Source organism: Symphodus melops (genome assembly GCF_947650265.1).
Source record: "Symphodus melops genome assembly, chromosome: 17".
NCBI classification, from domain to species: domain Eukaryota; kingdom Metazoa; phylum Chordata; class Actinopteri; order Labriformes; family Labridae; genus Symphodus; species Symphodus melops.
In genome coordinates this window covers 20,622,895-20,642,863 of record NC_136707.1, presented here as the reverse complement: position 1 = coordinate 20,642,863, position 19,969 = coordinate 20,622,895, and the positions used below count along the sequence as shown (strand labels likewise).

Below are 19,969 nucleotides of genomic sequence, written 5' to 3'. Positions count from 1 at the left end.
ACTGTACAGTGACTATGTACCAACAACATTATTGTTGCATGCGTTTTTAAAGAGTTGTGTTCCTGTTTCTGTCAGTCTGAAAAATCGTTCAAAGAATGGAAAGAAGTCTTGACTGAGGTTTTATTATATATGTGATTCTTTGACCCTTTATGACCCCGAACCCTTTATTGAATTTATCAGATGAGAGTTTCATGAATAATGTAAACACCTACAATACAATGCATCAGGTGTGTGTGTGTGTGTGTGTGTGTGTGTGTGTGTGTGTGTGTGTGTGTGTTCATATAAATGTGTATATCAGATTATACCTCTCCTAATGCCTTGCCCAGCCTGTGTGTGTGTGTGTGTATGTGTGTAAACGCAGACAGGTCGGTAAACAGTGTGTGTGTTTGCGTGCAGACGGCAGCCGGAGAGCTGACCTATTCCTCCGTCTGGAGGCGCAGGCAGCCTCTGATTAATGTCACCACCAGGGAGGGACCACAGGGGCGGAGGGGGAGACGGAGGGGGAGGCGGAGGAGGAGGCAGGCGTGCGGCAGGTTTTTGTTCCATTTCAGTCCAAAAAAATACACTGCACCCGCTCCTGTAAATCGACTTCCAATTTGTAGTTTTAAAGTTTAAAAATCCCATTTGAAGGTAGTCAGAGAGGAGTCACGAGCCAGCTTCTGCTGCTGTGAAAGTGAGTCACAATCTGCTGACTTGTTTACTGTATAAAAAACCTTCAAGTCACTGATGCACCAGCTCCAGCATTCACTTAGTTGTTTCTGCTAAATCGATGCTGAATTGAAATATCTGACAGCAAAGAAAGCAAATGTGTCTCTTGACTCTCCCTGATGCGCTAGCTTTTTTATATCCCATATTACTTTTTACCATAGCGAGCAATCACTCTTTAAAAATGGACCTTCTCCGTTCTCCACACATGCAACATGCTTCCTTTGCATGGCATCACTGTAAACAGGTTCAGAAGAAGCCCATGAGTTGGTTTTAAACTTGAGACAGTTTGTTAATTACACTGACGTGAACTGTCATGTGATCCAAATATCTGAGTTGACAACTTCAGAATGACCCCATTTCAGTGTTTTCTGCTCTGATATCCCAGACAAGCTGTAAACACACATTAACAAACTTTTGAGCAAGCAGTTTGGAGATTTCCAGCAGTAACATGAGGTTCCCCGTGTCCGCCAGGCAAATAAAGGTTCAATATTCATCCTGATTTCAACTTCGCCTTGGACAATGTAGCTGCACAACATTTTGCCTTTATGCCTCAAACTCATGGAATACTCTCCTGCAAACTCCAAAGACTGGAGTTCTCCTGCAGAGTTTAGTTTGTAGCCACTTTGTGAGTTGTGTTGTAATTGATTGTTTTTGATTATACAGTATGTGAGGTGTTTTTGCTTGTTTGTCTGACTGAATCTCTGACCCAAACAAGGACAGTGATTTTCTTTTTGGAGTGGTTAGGTGAGAGAAGTCCCGCTGAGGTTTCTGTCTGAACAAAGCCACCTCGGTTTGTTCTGCTCCACTGGGGATGTCACCTCACTTTCCTCCCCTCACGTCTCCCTCACCCTACCTCCCTCCTGTCCTCCCTTCTCGGCTCATCAAACACTTGGAGGTTGCGTAATGCTCTATTTAAGAGGAAAATATCTCAAGGCATATTACTCAGTCCCCTGGATGTGTTTAGGTATTTAGCAGTATGTGTATATGTGTGTGTGCATTAGCTCAGTTTATGTGCACCTTCAGTTTTGCTGGTGGATATTTGGTGCTGTATTACTCAAGTTTGTCTCCCCTGAGAACAGCAATATTCAGTGCCCTACTTTGTAGTCTTAGGTAGAGCACAGTAACACATTTGCAATATGCTGAAGTAATGTTGGGGACAATTTTAGACAAATAAATCACTAAGATGTCCACATTTACATGACCCGTACTCTTCCTCTGGGCTCTTGCTTTTCCTCTGCAGGAATTAGGGACATGTTTGGCATCTGGTGTTCTGCAAAATGTGACAGCAAAGGGAGTTACTTCAGAAAGATGAAACAGGCCCAGGCACATAAATCTATCCCTCTAATCTCCAGATTAATTTGTGGTTCCTACTTTAAAACTATATCAACTTAGAGAAGCTGCATACACCCCCGTTATGATGATTGTACCGCAGAGATTCAAGATTTCCTTTAATCCATCCTTATTTTTCAGGCAGCAGATGTCACTCTTATTTCATATCTTTGCACATTTAATTTGGCTTTTTTTCATTTCTACTGAGATATCACATGGTAGGAATGGGACAGGATAAGGCGTGAAATACGAAACATCAGAAGGAAAAAATGTAAAAGTCTACAGACATGCTAGCATTTTAGCATGCTAACATGAGCATAATGCTGTCATATTGATGCAAAGTTTTTGAAGTTAAGGTGGTGTTGATTGGTTTATATTTTGTAGACCAAAGGTTGGACAAAAGTGTTGGTTAAAGACGTAAAGTAAGAAGAAGATTTGTGTCAAGATGAATCTTTTTAAAAGCCTCCGTGAGAGCAGCTCATTAACTTTCAGGTTTTTTTAAAAGTTCTGTTAGGGTGTTTTTTGTTTTTTTTTATGTCTGTATCTTATACGACAAAGAGCCACAGGTCGGATTCCAACCTTGGGTCACCCTGAGGACCACAGCCTGCCAGCGCCTCCTGTGATGGGCCATTATTCACTTAAAAGGATAAAACACAAGTTGTCTGTTTGATGTTCTTGCAATTTGATTTCATATTCTATGTTTATGAAACTTGACTTTTACATCAGTGTAAACAACTGAAAACACAATTATCAGACAAATCTAAGTCAGTGATTGCTTTTGACCAATTATAAAGCAACATCATGATGATCGCGGCTACTTAGAGTACGCTAACTAATTTCAAGTCCCGTCAGATTCCTTTACTGAATTGGGGCTTCTGACCCGACTGGTTGGGGAACATCGCCTCTCCACTGAGTTTGTACTCATATTAAAGCATGACATATGATCTTATTCCTCCACCTGTAATTGTCCCAGTCTTATTCCAGTTGCCCTGCTGGGTGCTTCCTCTGACTCTCTCTTGGTGGGAAGCTGCGGATGCAGGCCTACCTCTCACACCTCTCCCGTCTCCAGCAGTGCCGACAGGAGGGACGGCCCTTCCGTGACGTTGCTGAGATTGACTCATCTCACAACACCGCCACAGGAACAAGACGTGTCACTGTTCGATAATTAAACACTCGGAGCAGTCAGGGATGCTTCCAAGAGTGAATCCCAGGAGTGTCAGGAGTGGGTTGGGAAGAAATCAGTGGGACACCTTACACTATCCATTAATTTTAACTGCAAATTCCCTGCTCATTTATCCCTGCACTCACTTCATGGCTTTTATTTCTTACTCCCTCCTCTTCTCTGGTTTTACAGCTTCCTCTTTATTTTACCATCCCTCCTTCTCTCAGTGTCTCCTCCTTCTCTCTCTCTCTCTGTCTTTTTGAGCACGGAGGCTCTGCGGCCTCATTAAGCTGTCACCGATCCCTCCTGTCGTGGCCGAGCTCATCAGATCATTCGTCAGCTCCGTCTGAGACGCCGCCCGTCCTGACGAGAATAGATCAGCACGGACGTCTAACACTCCCTAAATGTCTTGAACCCAATCATGCTAGTGTCTGTTCCCAGCCTTCTCAAATGATCGATCAGTGCAGACGCGATAAATATTCAAATGGACATGTGTGAAATATTCATGTGTTCACTCCAGGGCTCTAATTGAACATTTGTATCATGTCATGTATGAAAGGAAACGCTATACATGTCCTCTTTAATTTTTCATCATTGGATGGTATAACAGGTTATAACCTTGTGTGTCTGACCGGCTGTGCACGTGTGCATACGACTGATGGTGGTTTGACAGGGACAGAAAAAAATGGATCTAAATTACAGATTTTCCTCCATTATAATAAACATTAAGCCGTCAGAGACAAAGGGTCACAGGCTGCATTATGAAGGCAAATCTATTACATTATGATACAGCAGTCTATATTATTATTATGATGTCTATTCAATCCCTCCTTTATATTATTGTAAAAACGGATGTTTAGATTGATCTGTTTTCGTGCTAGTACAGCTTCATCGGGTCACTTTAGGCAGCACAAGTTGAGAAACGACATATTTGTGCTGCAGATGTATAAACGCATACACTGTCTTGTCCCCTTGTGGAAATTTGCCAATCACAAGTTTAGCCACCCGGATTTAAACAAACAAACAAAAAAGAACACGGCAAAGGTTGTAACAGAGGCGACATAGAGTCTGTTCAAAAAGCCAAGTCAGCAGATGTAACGTTAATGTGTTAGTGTTCAGATTGCACCTCTACTGCCTCCGCCAAGCTGGCATGGTGTTTAAAATCACAGCAATAAGGGACAATAATGGGACAGCAATACGCATTAACTGGATCAGTGTAAAGTTTAAATGTTGTTTTAACAGCTAAGTTATGAACTTCTTTTTGCAGAATCTCGGTGTCAGAAGGTCTTAAAAGGCCTTTAGAGAAGCCGCTGCACACTTAATGGGGGTTACAAGTGATTATTGGGAATGAAAATTCCGGTGTGATTCTATGGATTGTAAAAAGGACATTTCTCTTGGGGTCTTAAAATCATACATTTTATTCTGATCAGAAAACTTTCACAAGCAGAAGTTTCCCTTTGTTCTTTACCTGAGTTTAGTCCTAATAATGAAGCGATGCCTGCAGGCACACATTTCCCGCTGCACTGATTTCACTGAGATGGCATCATTCTCCACAAACACCTGGCAACTCATCCTCCCAACAGGCGGTCTATTTAAACTCTCCCTGTGCTCTGCCATTGCCAGCTCTGCCCTGCATCAATCCTGAGCGATCATGTTTAACCCCCGCCAGAATCCACCTACAGGCTCAGTCTGTGGGGTTTAAGTTTGCCATCAAGCGAGCGCAGACGCCGAACGCAAAGTCCACTCTGCTTCTCCGAACATGCCACATGTACACTCACAGGCTGTGTTAATGCAGGAGGATTACAAGTGCAATCAAAGGCAGCATCGCCTCATCGAAGCTATATGTGTTTATCTCAAGTGAACTCTGCAGCCATGGGTCAGAGGTTGACCTTTTCCTTGACCCACACGTCTCTTATCATTAGTGATACGTGTCTCTGTGTAATCATGAGAGTGCAGTACGTATGGATTATCCATACAAGGATGTTCCCATCTAACTAACACCTCCTGGATTAGCAGACCACTGACTGGCCAGCTGTTGATCTTTTGGCTTGATCCTAATGCTGCGTAACTCTGAGATGATCTGAAAGCTTTATGTAAACACAAACTGCAGTGTTGGATGAAGGAGGGGAATTTGGTAAATGGGTGTATCTCCAGCAGGGACATGAGGACAGAGGCTGCAGCTGCATATTCAGCCTTTAAACTGAACTAAGACAAAGAGACGGGGAGCAGCTGTGTTTCTTACGTAACAACAGAGACGTAAACATTGAGGGACACACGTTACCCATTAACACACACGCGCACACACACACACACACACACACACACACACACAGAATCAAGTGGCACGGCGGTAATCGTCTGCTGTTTGGAAGCCGCACAGAATCATCAGAGGCCAGAGTGGTCTCTGCCAGCTACAGGGCATCTGACATAACCCAAACACACACACACACACACACACACACGTTAGAACATGCAAGATCATCACACACACACACACACACACAGCCTGAATGTCAGAGGGTTTAGGACACATCACACCATGCACACACAAACACACAAAAAGGCATCTATCAGAAGGATAGAGGACATCAGAATATCTCTCACTCTCACACACACACACACACACACCTTCAGGTGAACTCAAACCTGAACTCCTCTCATCTCATGTGTAAAGGGGATATGAGGTATGATGACGCTTTAGCCATTACTGTACGCTGATATTTCCGAGGTTCAAAAGAGGATGCCTATTTGCTCATTCGTTAAATTCCAGCCTGTGGGTCTGAGAGTTTGCTAGAAAATGACTGACATTTCACTTTAATTGTTGCTCGAAAATGCTGTGGCATGTAGCCCACTAATGATGTGTTTCTATCTATTTGTGGGCTGTTTGAGATTTGGGACATTTGTATTTTTGTACATTCATTTTTCCGGGTATCACGCTGATACATTTGTGAACCCCTGGGAAAGAGCCCGACTACCCCCACAAAGATTCACGCTTTCTGTTTTTCTTCAAAACCAACGTATTTATTTTTAGTCATTACACGTTCACTACTGACTCCTTCTAACAGTCTAGAGATTTGAATTAATCCCACGTTAGAATAACTTTATTAAAATAGTATTTTCTCTACACCAGACTATGACAGGCTTCTTGTAAAGATCAAACAATATTGAATAAGACTCAGGATCTCAGCGTCATTACATTTTACAGTGATAAAACACCATATACTGTATATGTACATTATGAGTGATGACATTCTTACTGCTGTGCCCAAGCTGATTTTAATCACATAAAATGTAATGAGTCCAACAACTTCTCTATACCACCCCATCCATCCTGCACACACATTATTTCCACAGATGGCTGCTGTGGATTACCATGTGTGTCATTACGTCCCATGCTGATATGGCTTTAGTTATCTAACTGTCTTATGTACCCCATAGGCTGCATGTGCATTCTGCCATTCCCCGGGTTTGTTTGCTTGTTGACGTCACGCGGCCTTTTAAGCACTTGTGCAAAGCTCAATCATCAGCGCGGAAGACGAGGGATTCATCAAAGGGGCGATTATCATCGAGTCCTGTGGGTGTGGATTGTAATTTAAAAAGATGTTATCAGCAGCTCGATCATGTTTTTAGTGCTTCCGTAAAAGCGCAGGCTCACATATGTTCACGTTGACCATTTCTTCTCAAGAGGATTTAACCATTGTGTATCAGTCAGCCCCAGCTCTGGTTTTAATCAGGCTACAAGAATACCAGGGACAAATAATATGTCAGTCCCTCCAGGGCGTTGAGACTTAGATGCACTAATTCACTTACAGTTTTGTAAATCCTGCAGATTTTCTTGCACGTTGCAGCTGTGTAAGTTGTGCTTTTCCAAAACTTTAACCTGTCAACCTTTTGCTCTTACTTGATTCATCGATAGATTCTCTTACATTTGTACAAACAGTCTTTGGGATCAGCTCTGTAAGAAAGCCTCTGATTGGTTAAAAGACTCAACATGAGCATCAGATAGTGGCTAGAGGACGAACTTACAGTGTTGAACACAAAAACATAAATGTGTTTATAAGACACTAAGTATTGGGTTCATTGTTATGGATGAGGAAAAAAGAGTCTTCATAAAGAGACTGCAGTTGAAGTTGAAAGACACTCGTGTACTCGTGCAGCGGTCTGCTTCACAGCAGAACAGGAATCAAGACAAGTGTCTGGCCTGCAGCATGTGAAAGATGTTAAAGACACCGTCAATGTGGACTGTCTGTGTCTGTCTGTGTGAAACAGAAGAAGAAGAGTGTGAATGTGATAATACTGAGTAGATCCCCAGAACACTATCTCTGTAATGGGCACACACACGGACAATTAGAATTCATGGCTGTTTACTTGGCTTTCATTCAATTCAGTCACATTGTATTTGGTGTCTTGCAAAGAAATTGATAGTTGTTGTTGACATACAGCTAAGCTAGTATACGACTTTATTGACTTAACCTACAGGAATTAATAATTGATCCAACGAGGAAAAAACTTCTGCTGGAATCAGGCATTCAATCCTGCAACAATCACTGAAAACTCTTCAAAGTTCCTGGAAGGCCTGATACATACAGTTTGTATACAGTACTGCATGTGTCCTCGTATGGTCGTAGTTTTGCTCCTCCTTTGTTTTCTGCATCAGTACTGTGCATAAGTAAAATTTAGTTCAGAGTAAGAGAGAAGGGACACTTGGGGCCTGTCCTCCTCGGGTCCCTTTGATATGTCCCGGTGTTTAACATGTAGGTATGTTAACAGCCAGTTGTTTTTGTCCTCCTGTGAGTCAAAGCTTTGACAAACACGCAGAGGGAAATGGAGACTGCCGCAAAGCACTGTGGGAAGGCAGGTGATAGATGACCTGGAGAATTGGGTTGCTTTCTACCTTTCCTTAACTTCATGGATAGGACGGTTGCTGGTTTGGTTCTGGAGAACTGTGTCATGTGACAATCAGATTTGTTTAAACATGGCGTGTGTTATTGATCCCAGGTTACGTCAGCTGAGATGGAAGTGTTGACAGCAGAAGGGAGAAGTGAGAACGAGCACTTTATTGGTATTTTTAGCCACCATTTATTCTCCTCTTCTGCATCGAGCCTCATTATTTTTAGCTCAACCTGTTCACCAAGGGTTGTGTTGTTGTTGTCCCTTTTCTGAATAATTCAATGTTTTTATATTCAGTTAAATCCTCACTGTGATGTTTTATTAATTGCACGTCTGTAGCTCCTGATAAGAGAGGAAAGTAGCGAGTGGCATTGATCCATCGCTGTACTTCTGAGAGCTACAGGACAGCCACCTTTCTTACTGACATACTGTCTCTGTAATTCACTCACAGATTACATTTTATTTTAAGGAAATGTTTAAAAGAGCAATCCTCTCTTCTCTAATCTTAAGGCAACAAGCAGCTCCAGCAGATGGTTCAAAGGAACCATCCGGAGCTGCTTTATGCCCATGCAGATTTAATGTTTCCCCTTTGAGGGATGGAAGTGATAGTCTTCACTTGTCCAGCCTTCAGGCAAGGGCAGCCGTTATTTAATGTCATGTAGGTAAAGTCTGAGTTCTGAGTTCTGAATAATAATCTCCCTGAAAAAGGCGATTTCTGTCTTTTCCTCACACTGTTCAGAATATCACGTGTATGCATTCCAGCAACGAAGCCATCTGGTTTCTATCTGTGTTTTATTTCAAAGCAGCACACCTGCAGTTCCTCGAGTGTCCACTTGAGGCTTGAGGATGAACTCCCATTAGGTCCAACTTTAAAACGCCTTTTTTTACAGCCTGCTACAAAAACAGTTTGGGTCGCAATATCTCATGTCTCGTAAACACTGTACAGAGTGTTATTTAATAACTCCTGAGCTTTTTTATTTTATTAAAGAGTTTTGCACCAATCTGCATAATAAGGGGCGAGGCTGATTTTACAAACGGGGGAGGGCTGTGTAGCTGTTTCCTGCGTGACTAAAGACTCGCCTCAGCTCCTCTTCTGTTTGTTTCGAGATTGACCGAAAGTTTGGTGAGTAAGCATTTTTAGTATGGCAGCCCCTATCATTAAGCTTTAATAAATCCTCAGTCTATGGTTATGAGTCATGTCCGGCATGAAGGAGGAAGTCAGCTGAGATGACTGTTGTACATTTTTGGGCAGCTGTTTGCCTTCTGTTTCTACCTAACTACAGGGTTAAAATTAACCTTAACAAAGCAGGCAAACCATCGTGCTTTTCTCGCCTCATCAAAGGAGTCGTTTTTAATGCAAAATGTGGCCAACCCTTCAACCAAGTGCAGTCGTTTTTATGCCTAACCATTCTCAAATAAACATGTCGAGTTAGAGCTCATGAAATGCAGAACCTTCCCTGTGTCACTCTGCAGGGCAGAGACTCCTGATGTATTTTGTTTTACATTTTTCAGGACTGCAACAAAATTATTTATAACATAAGCTTCAGAGTTAATTAAGCGTTAAACCTTTGAACATCCCACCAGAGCAAGCTGCAAAGCTGCAACTGTATTTCTTGTGTACTTTTAAAACCTGGTATTTTAGTAATCATTTATTGAATGTGTGACATCGGGAGGATTTACAAAATGCAATCCCATCTTTAAAGGCACATTTTAAAACTCTGAGTACATTTTCTCTATTAAGAGCTCAGTTTGACTTAATGTGACAATCAAGTATTTATCGGACACCAAACAGAGAGAGCAGCTCAGAGATGTAAACATGCTTAATAATTCAGCTTTAGCCTACTCCGTGTCTAATTAACAAATAAAGAGGAGAACACTCTGCGATTCACAAATTTAAGTGTCACAACTTCCATCTGCTGAGTTTGTCTGAAGCTTCATTTCGTCGTACATTTTTGATACAAATGGACTCTCTGTTTGCTTCTGTATGTGAAAGTAGGAGCAGCTTGTTTGTGCATATTGTCGCAATTAGTGCTGACCTGTGGTAAGCAGAGCGCCAGGCCTGGATTGCTGTTTCTCCTCGACACAGTCGACCGTCCTCTGATCAGCTCAGCCTCTCCTACACCCGTTAAGCTCAATTACAGGCTGCGTAGGGATGGAGCTATCACCACCGCTGTCTCCTAATGGATCCTGACAACTACAGCCTGACACAGAGACCTCCAGTCAGTCAGATGGCCGTGCACCCAGAAAAGTGCTGATAGTTTTACAGGTTGCCCGTTTGGCCTGTATGAATGCAGCAATAAAAGGCTGAGCTGCAGCACATGTTGGAGAGAGAGACCCACACACACACGCACACAAAGGCAGGCCTCATAACCATTCTGATTAAATGCTGCGTTTGATGATGAAAGTTGGGTTGTGATGAAAGCGTACGTGGAGGTGCAGTGTTAATGCATCTGAACACAGGACCTCACCTCTCCTGTTCATTAGAGGGCAACAGAGGGGGACTGAGGGGCCAACACCTGTGTCTGCTCAGTTTAATTTTTCACTGGCCACTTCCTGTGTGTGTTTGTGACGGTGACAGAAAAAACAAAATCTGTACACATCCTTCATCTCTGTTTACAGATTCTATGTATAAAAAAAAAGTCACATTTGTACACGGGGTCTGGGTCTTCAGCGTTCTGATATCCGTTCACATTTGAAGCCTGAGCTGTTTAAATCCTGCAGGCTTTGGCGTGTGCAGGAGAAACCGACAGGACGGTACCCTTGCTAATGACATACCAGCTCCCACGGACTCATTTTGAAGACTAATCGATAACTGTAATGATTGCCGAACTAAAAACATTTTCTCACCTTTTGTCAGACAGAGAAAAGGAGATGCTGTTTGGATGAAACATTTAGTTGCATCTTTTACAAAGACATTCTTGTACCATTGGTGATTGTCGTCTCTCGATTATTGTTACGTTTGATTCCAAACGGTTGCATAACAGTGTACATAACAACGCGTTTCATGCCATATCCCTCTCTCAAACACTCCAGAGACCGACTGACGTCTTCTCTTCAGATCACTGGTTCACACAGAATCATCTCTATAATCGACACACTCATCATCAAAAATGCATCCCTTAATCCAAAGAGCTCGCATGAGGAATTCTGACGTCGCCTCGGTACCATATCTCACTAATGAGCTTGATCATATGCTGTGTGTGTGTGTATGTGCACATACAGTATGTGTGCATGTATGTGCGAAGCGTGTTTGATATCCTAATGCCGTTTGATGTTTAATTCTCTAACAGGGCCAGCGAGGCGAACAATCAGAGGACGCTCTGAACAAATGGCATGATACATGATACGTACGTTTTTACTGCCGAGACAATATGCAGACCATGGACACACACTTCCTGTTTCACCAGCGAGTCCTAAAACATCAGACATGAAAAGAATGTGCTTGGAAACAACCTCACAGCATGCGTTTACTTTCCAGTTTTTGTTTACTACAGGCGATAAATCTGTCTTGCATATAACGAGGCTGCAGTGGGATCATTTGAACGCGATGGTCCATTAAACACTGACAGCGTCAGAGAGCGAAAGGGGGAGAGAGAGAGAGATGTCTTCCCACTAATTAAATCAGTGATGGATTGTCACTACAGGTGCCAGTTTCTCCCTTTACGTCCTGATCGTAAAGCGTTGGATGAAGCTGAAGACAACACACGCAGTGGTAGTTGTCACTGGAAGTCTTCTCCCTCGTGTGAAACATTAGCTGAGAGATAAAAGAGACATGACATGAAGATAAGCAGGTTGTTGCTCTGTTTTAAAACCAGTCGTGGCGTCGTGTTTTCTCTGACTTTTGACAAGCCGTTTTTTTTTGTTTTTTTTTCGTGTTATCTGCGTTTTTCTTGCCCTCATTCATCTCGTCTGCTGCTTGTTGACGTATCTCCTGTCAGCTCCTCCGCCCTCCGTCATCCGTCGTCTTTTCATTTCTTCTGACTCACAGCTTCATTATTGTTTGTATCAGTGTGACATGACAGATGAGGCCCGAGCAGCGACACCACAGAACCGTTTGAAGCCCATCTTCATCCTAAGAGTCGGATTTCTGTCAGTGTTTGAACATCTCAGCGTGAACTTGATGAGTAATGATTTGTTTATCATTTTCATAGTTGGTATCCGGAGACTTTAAACGTGGGATAAAAAAGCACACGGTCATAATGCCACACACGGTAAAACCTTTGAAGAGCTGTGATTAAGCTCAATGCAGACTAACAGAGCTCTCCCACAATTCTTTTTATTTATTTATTTATTTTTATAAACACATTTTTTGCACTTAAAAAAAATCATGTGCCTGATTAATGAATCGAATGATAGTCCAGTTTTACCCTGTGTCAGCACCAGCTTCTTTTTACGATTGTTTTCGATTGGAAACCTTGAAGTTGGATTCCCAGTTTTAGTTTCCACATAAGAGAGACCTCCCTTGATTTACCACTTCACATTTAGCACCATGTGTGTGCATTGTTTATCCCTTATAGAAAGTTGGCTCAGTGCAGCCTTTGATTCAGAGTTTTGGTTTCTGAGTTAGCAGCATAAAAAGATGATGATAAAAAAAGATGCAAAGACCTGAAGCTAGAAAACTTTTCTTGCTGATGATTGTGAAGTGTCTCACCTCTTAAAGTCAAACAGTTTCAGGTTATTGTGTAATCAGTTGGTTTTTTTTGTTTTTTTTTACTGACCTCTGAAGAAAACAACCACGCATCATTTTCTCACGATTTGAGATGTTCAGGTTGGAAATATGATGTTTTCTTCTGAGGGTCACAGGGAAGGCAGGTGAAGCTGCTCGTCCTCTCTTGGTGGAATTGACTGAGTTCGTCTGAACATTGTAAAGCGTGTTCGGTGAGGTTCACGGTGGCTGGCTGACGTCTTAGATACCGTCCACCTGCACACCCACGCGCACACACACACACACACACCCACACACACACCCACCCACACACACACACACAAAATCTGTTTCCTCCACTTTTTCTCAGCTTTTCTGACCATCGCATACATCCAACACATTAAAAACCTCTTTGCCTTTTTTCAGCTGCTTGTAAATTCAAATAGACAGATCCACAGACGCACTCTTTTTGAACCAGTCATCGAATGATACGCCATGTTCGCCCTTCACCCTGCAGTTCAGACTGTTCAGTCAAAGCCGGAGGCAGTGAGTGTGTTTGTTCAAGGTTGACAGCGCTTGTTGTTGTTATTGTGGGGACACACAACCAAGAGAGTAACTGAGAATCCCCTCGGCTATGAACATCCATGCATGATTTTTTTTCCCCTCCAGTTGAGCAGCTGAGCTTCAGCCTTGAGGAAAGGGAAGATTTCGTCATCTCATGAGTCCTGATTGCACCATGGTGGTCGTGTCTTTCTTTATTTTTCTTTCTTTTCTTTTTTCTTTTTTCAGTGTCTGTGCATACACAGTAAGTCTTCACATCACCAAGTAATTTACTCTCCTTCTCCTTACGGTTTGCTTTCTCTCTGCTTACTTTTAATGAAATTTTTCTCTAACCCATTATCACCATAGCAACTGTACAGTTGTTCACTTTGCTCCCACAACCCCGCCAGAGCCACACAAGAATTCACACACACACACACACACACACACACACACACACACACACACACACACACACACACACAAAATGCAATTTTTCTCTCTTTAGATGTTATGGTGTATTCAGTGTTTTCCTGTTTGTTGATGTGTTTGAATGATTGGTTTCCCTCACTGTGATGTCTGGGGACACTTTGAGATAATCAGCTTGTGAGGGGTACAAAACATCACACTGACTGTTTGGTGAAACAGCACATATTAAATAGATTTCTCTCTGTTTTTGTGTTACTGAAATCCATTTAAAGCCGACAGTTCTCCAATCTCTCGTGTTGTTATGCTTAGAAAGCAGCACTGTGGCTCTTTCTAGAGTTAAGATCAGACCTGAGTGTAAAAAGTGACAACATAGAGATTGTTTTTAAAATGTTTGGATGTTGTTTTTATTCAGTGCCTAAAAGGCAAAGTGTTTTAAATCCATCCAGACAAATTTCTCTGTTTTTTTCTTTCATGTGATGAAAGATTTTTTTTTAGAGCATACTAGTATGATTAAAAAGTAAGTACACTCGGATCTCTAGGAGGTTGCTTTTTTATATTTTACTTCAATTATCTATTAGAGAGAGTTGAAGGCCTACGTTTCATAGCAGCTTCCTCTATTTGTACACGTGTATTTTCATTATTTGTTATTTTTCACTTTCCACCGTGACTGGTAGGGATGGCACTTTGAATGTTGGAGCAAATCCTGTTGTATTTCATGACCTGCATGACGTCCTCTACACAGACAATAAAGTAAGGTTTGCATGTTAAACTATCAAAGATCAGTGTCTCAGTACACGAACTGGGGCAACCTCCAGTGTTTAAAAATGAAGCAAATCCAGAAAAGCACAAACCTGCAGTTCCTCTAGTGTCCACTTGAGGCTGACTGCAGAGAAAGTCCAACACACACCCATTCAAACCAATTGATTCCTGTTTCCTTTTCTTCCATATGCCTTATGTGGCGTGTAGACACTTTCACAGACAGGAAGCTAAAGCTCGCTTTGTGGCTGAAAGGTTTCCTGTTTACCATTTCACCCAGGATAAGATTTTTAAAGGCTTTTTTTTTAAGTGTTACCTGTTGTGGGGCAGATTTCCTCCCAGTGATAAAATGATTTAAAAAATTTGCATCCACCATGTTGACTCGTCCTCACTCTCCTCTCATCATTGACTTCTTCCTCCTCTTCTGCTTGATGGGATCCCGGTTACGCTCTGAGGAATTTGGCAGCGCCGTCATCTCGCCTCACTTGAACTAACATCCCTCCTGGTTTCGCCTCAGCAGCTCTGTCTGTTTGTGTCAACAGTCTGTGCAGCAGAATCTGTCCCCAGAACAGCATCATGTCCAGGATTTAAAGAGCTGAGAGGAGAGAGACGACGACTTCTCCAGCTGTGTGTAAACTCAGCTTTTAATGTATCATTAACATCGGCTTCAGCGTCATGTGGACGTTTCTGTGTGTGATGCATCGTGTTTCTCATGATGAAAGCAGCCAGTCATGCTGCCTCTCCAAGTGTTTGCACATTGAAAAGTTCAGTCTAATGTTCAGTCTGATGCGTAATCAACAACAGAAAGGCTCACACTCACTCACTGCGTTTTTCTTTTATAGTTTCCTGCTTTGTCAGTGTGTTGAATTGAACTGCTGTTAAATCATCTCACCTGGTCATTTTGGATTACTGTGCATGAATAGTAAAGAATGCCACAGTAATATATATCTGGTATAGGACACTATGGAAGGAAGCATTAATCTGCTCATCTCTGTTGCCAAAAAAAAGCTTATGATATGTTAGTTTATAACAGTTATAAGTTTAAATTGTTGCAATCGTCATTAGAACAAAATCGCAAAAGAGACATAAAAGCTTTAAAAGCTTGGAAGATATGATAATGATTTAACAAAATATACATAAAGCTTTTATATAGATGTGTTTTAGGTTCTGCAGGTCTAGCACAATGTCCCTGTAATCAGTCCTACCTTAAAGAAGCCTTAACTGAAAGCTTTCAGTTCAGCTGTTTGTGGTTTTAGAGGTTTGTGTCTGCAGCGTTTCATGAACTCCTGACTCTTTGAGCCCAAGCCGACAGATAATATGAGTCACAAGAAGTGAGGAGAGTTCAGTGTTTGTGTCTTAGGCAGCTTAGGTTGTTTCATGCATCTGTGCCTTTCTGCCTGTTTGCACCAACACAGGGCTGTGAGATGAACCTTAAGGGTGGAATAAATGCAGGCATGCAAAAACACACACACACACACACACACACACTCACACACACACACAGAAGTGCAGAAGCCTGTGGGGCTGAACAGATTTTACACCAAGATTCTTCGTGCAACGGGCTGCACCGAGTCGCCGAGGATGCTCATGACTGTGAGAGGAAAGCCCTGCCATTTTAATTTTACCCATGACTCCCAAGAGACGGCGAGCACAGACATGGAGACAATGACACAGTAAGGAGTGAAGAGCGAGAGAGGGAGAGACAGGGATGGTGTCCAATAAATGTGAGAAGCATCCAAGGCTGTCTGTCCAGAGACTTGGAGGCGAAGAAAGTCAGGCAGACAGAATATAAAGTCAATAAAAAGAAAGTAATAGAGACAGGGAGATAGTGTCCTCTTTGACGCAGCCTGAGTCCCTGGTGTCTGTTGTCCATTCAGCAAGTTCCTTTTAAGATCAACCCAATGTTCCCGACATTACAAAGCTGAAAGGAGCAGGAGGAGAGAGACCCAGGAGAGCAGCGTCAGGACACGAGGGGCATGACCATGAAGCCATCTGTTTCTTTTTGTTAGCTTTCTTTTTTGTCCGAAGAAAAGCCTCCTGGAAAGGCCAGAGGATAAGAGCTGAAAATAGGCAAGCTTACCAAAACGAGAACATGCAAATTAGACTTTTCCGGGACCCTCGCGCCAGTGACTCACTCCCCTGTCAATCACACCCCAAAGCTCGCAGCGGCTCCCTCCTCTTTCACACACAGACTCTCCCTTCTACGTCTCCCTGCTGACACGTCACCTCTTCTGCCGCTGCGTTGTTTGCTCGATTGAATGTGTATGGGGGGGAAAAAAGGCCCTCCTCCATAATGTGGGCCCACTTACTCAGTCAGTGGCCTGTATAATTACACATGCAGCCGTTCTGACACATTTCAGCGTGATGGATGCGACGCTGTTGGAGGTTTACCCACCCTCATTCGCTGGGCTTTAATTAGTATGTTTGTTTTGTGGTGACAGGAAATTAGCTAAGCTCAGAGAAAATATGAACCAATCCAATGAAGGAAACATGACAGCTCCTGTTACAGATTGTACGATGAATGCATGTGTGGGGTTTTTTATGATGTAATCAGACAGAATAAGGAAGAAGCAAAACTTTACAAATCATTTGAAAGCAAATCTTCCCAAAATTAAAATCACAGAATAGTTTTTAACGGGTAACTTTATCGAAAAATGCATATCAAAAACTCGTGTTTCCAAATCCTAATTTGTACTTTTTTTTAAAACAACATATTTTAACACCCGTGTAGGTTTTCAGTCATCCAGGTGTCCGTGTCACCTTTGAACTGTTGCCATGGATACACCAAGGTGTTTCTCCCATTGAGACTAGCTTACTGTGAGGCAGCCTGTGCTGTCTCATTTTGTCCAGACCAAAAAGTTGTTTGATAAAACACCACAAAGACTACAGCCGACGACCAACCACCGCATACGTTCTGCACATGCGTGACAGGAAAGAACTCTCCATGCCAGCAGACAGCGGTACTCCATTCTTATGATACGAGAAGATCATTTTCACATTGCTGTAGCGAACCCCTTATATTATGGGTAGGCTACTAATGGAGAATAATGTCTGTTAAGAGGTTGAAATGGCGCTGGCCTTGTCAGCACTTGGTCTAATAGCCAATAGCTGCATCCTATGGTGTTGGTCCCACCCACAAGATTCAGCTCAACAACAAGCAAAACCTTCAGAATTTAAAACAACATTAAATTTCTATAAAGCTTTGCATAAAAAACTTTTGGATTTGCACCTTTTAGACCCACACGGTATTTGATTTTCATTTTAAATATCATTGCAAATGAACTGATAATTGCAGTTAATTTGGCTCTTGTTTCTTAATGCTGGAAGATCTCCTTGTCAGCAAATTGAGTTTGATGCATTACTCGTGTGAAACAAATGACACAGACCTCTTACATGGATACAGTACAGACAGTTTTGTGATGTCGTCTGTTTTCTTTTGGATCCCAAAAGTAGAATTCCTTTGAATTTGATCAGCTCGTCAGTCCCTCTATGCTCGTTATCTTGATTTTTTTTTTTTTTTTTTGTTACCCAGCCTCGGTGCCAGATGTTCCGTCCAAGAACAACAGTTGCTCAGTTACACTGCTCCTGGCAGCACACGATCAGTGTACGCTGTGTTTTTGTGCTTTAATCACATCTGAAGACTGAAACAGGAGGGGGATGCTGGGAAGGCTTCCAGGATGACAAGATGGAGAGCACTGACACAAAGCATTAAAACACTCCAACCTGACACATTCCCACGTACTGATAACTGCCCGACATTTCCATCTGGGTGCTTCTGTCCTTCTTTCTTTTAGTCACTCTTATCCACTAATGATACAATGATTATGATGCAGATTATTCCTCGTATGATTTATATATAAGACAGTATGCTTATCCATCCCATATTTAGGAACACGAACGTGAAGTTGAACGTCTCAATGAGGCAAATCAGATGTGTTCGAATGCTTTTTGCAACTACTTTTTTTATGAATACCTGATGGAGACATTATGCAGATGAGTGATGAACAGATGTTTGTTTGAAAGATCGATTTATAAATCCTGATTGGATTTGAAGTCTTTAAAGTTACGATGAAACATTTCCCAATTTGACTTCTCTTCAAGTTAAGCCCCAAGAAATTCTTTTAAACCTTGTACTGCACCTCCTAAATATTCATCTGAGGACTTTGGGACCTCAAGAAGTATTTTTTTAAAAACACATTTTTAAAGTGTGTCCAGTAAAAAATGCCGTCAGTGAAGTTTCACCAGCAGCAGGAAAAAGTCTTCAGCTTTTGTTTTTCGATGTGTTTTTTAGAAAAAACAAAAACCTTTCATCAGTTAACTGATAACTACTAATGTGTGGTTTTACAATGCCTTTCTTTTTCTGTTGTTCAGGACCCCAGGAGCAAACACAAGTTCAAGATCCACTCATACGGCAGTCCCACCTTCTGTGACCACTGCGGCTCGCTGCTGTACGGCCTCATCCACCAGGGGATGAAATGTGACAGTGAGTACACACACTCTGTCTCTGTGTGTGTGTGTGTGTGTGTGTGTGTGTGTGTGTGTGTGTGTGTGTGTGTGTGTGTGTGTGTGTGTGTGTGTGTGTGTGTGTGTGTGTGTGTGTGTGTGTGTGTGTGTGTGTGTGTGTGTGTGTGTGTGTGTGCACCTGTGTTGAATATGCTGTGCTGGTAGAGCCGGCTCTAATGAGAACAGATGGGAATAGACTGTTACTGTACTACATTCAGCCACATCTGCAGCCCAGGCAGAAAAACCCCTCGTCCCACCCTGTGAATCCTCCCTGTGCTCCCATTCTTTCCGCCCACACTTCCTGTCTTTCTCCGCATGTTTTACCCCATCCTGAACTGTATTTACCTCCTTTTAATTCTTCCTCCTCATCCTTCTTCTATCTGTTTCTTCCAAGTTTTTCTCTCTATACTCCTACATATCCTTCACTCTTTTCCTCTACGTCTTCACGTCATACTTCTTCTCCATCCGTCACCCACTCGCCCTGTCCTCCTCTTTCTCCCATTCGTTTGCTGGTCTCTGGTGGCGACCTCATCGCAGATGCTAATGGGAGCACACCAGAACAAATTGATGCAAGGAGCCCACCATCATTATGAGCTGCTTCCCTGCTCCTCGTCTCCTGCCATCACGTCAGCCTGACAAGCTCAGGCTTGGGGAGGGGAGGGGAGTGGAGGAGAGATGGATAGATGGATAGATGGATGGATAGATGGATAGATGGATAGATAGATAGATAGATAGATAGATAGATAGATAGATAGATAGATAGATAGATAGATAGATAGATAGATAGATAGATAGATAGATAGATAGATAGATAGATAGATAGATAGATAGATAGATAGATAGATAGATAGATAGATAGATAGATAGATGGATGGATGGATGGATGGATGGATGGATAGATGGATGGATGGATGCATACAGAGGAGGAGGATGTCAGGGAGAAAGTTAAGGAGCAGGAAGGGACAGAGGAGGAAGCAAGAAGGAAAAACATATCTGGTACAGTATAT

The 19,969-nt window shown here is 42.4% G+C and overlaps 1 protein-coding gene across 2 annotated transcripts in view; it reads left to right on the top strand.

The window, feature by feature from the left end:
• The window catches only part of prkcab (protein kinase C, alpha, b), an 88,764-nt gene that overhangs the window by 44,228 nt on the left and 24,567 nt on the right, over positions 1-19,969 (top strand). For both annotated transcript variants that reach the window (XM_079365700.1, XM_079365699.1), the window contains exon 4: positions 18,831-18,942. In XM_079365700.1, coding sequence (XP_079221826.1) covers positions 18,831-18,942 — 112 coding nt within the window. The remainder of the gene's footprint in view (positions 1-18,830; positions 18,943-19,969) is intronic.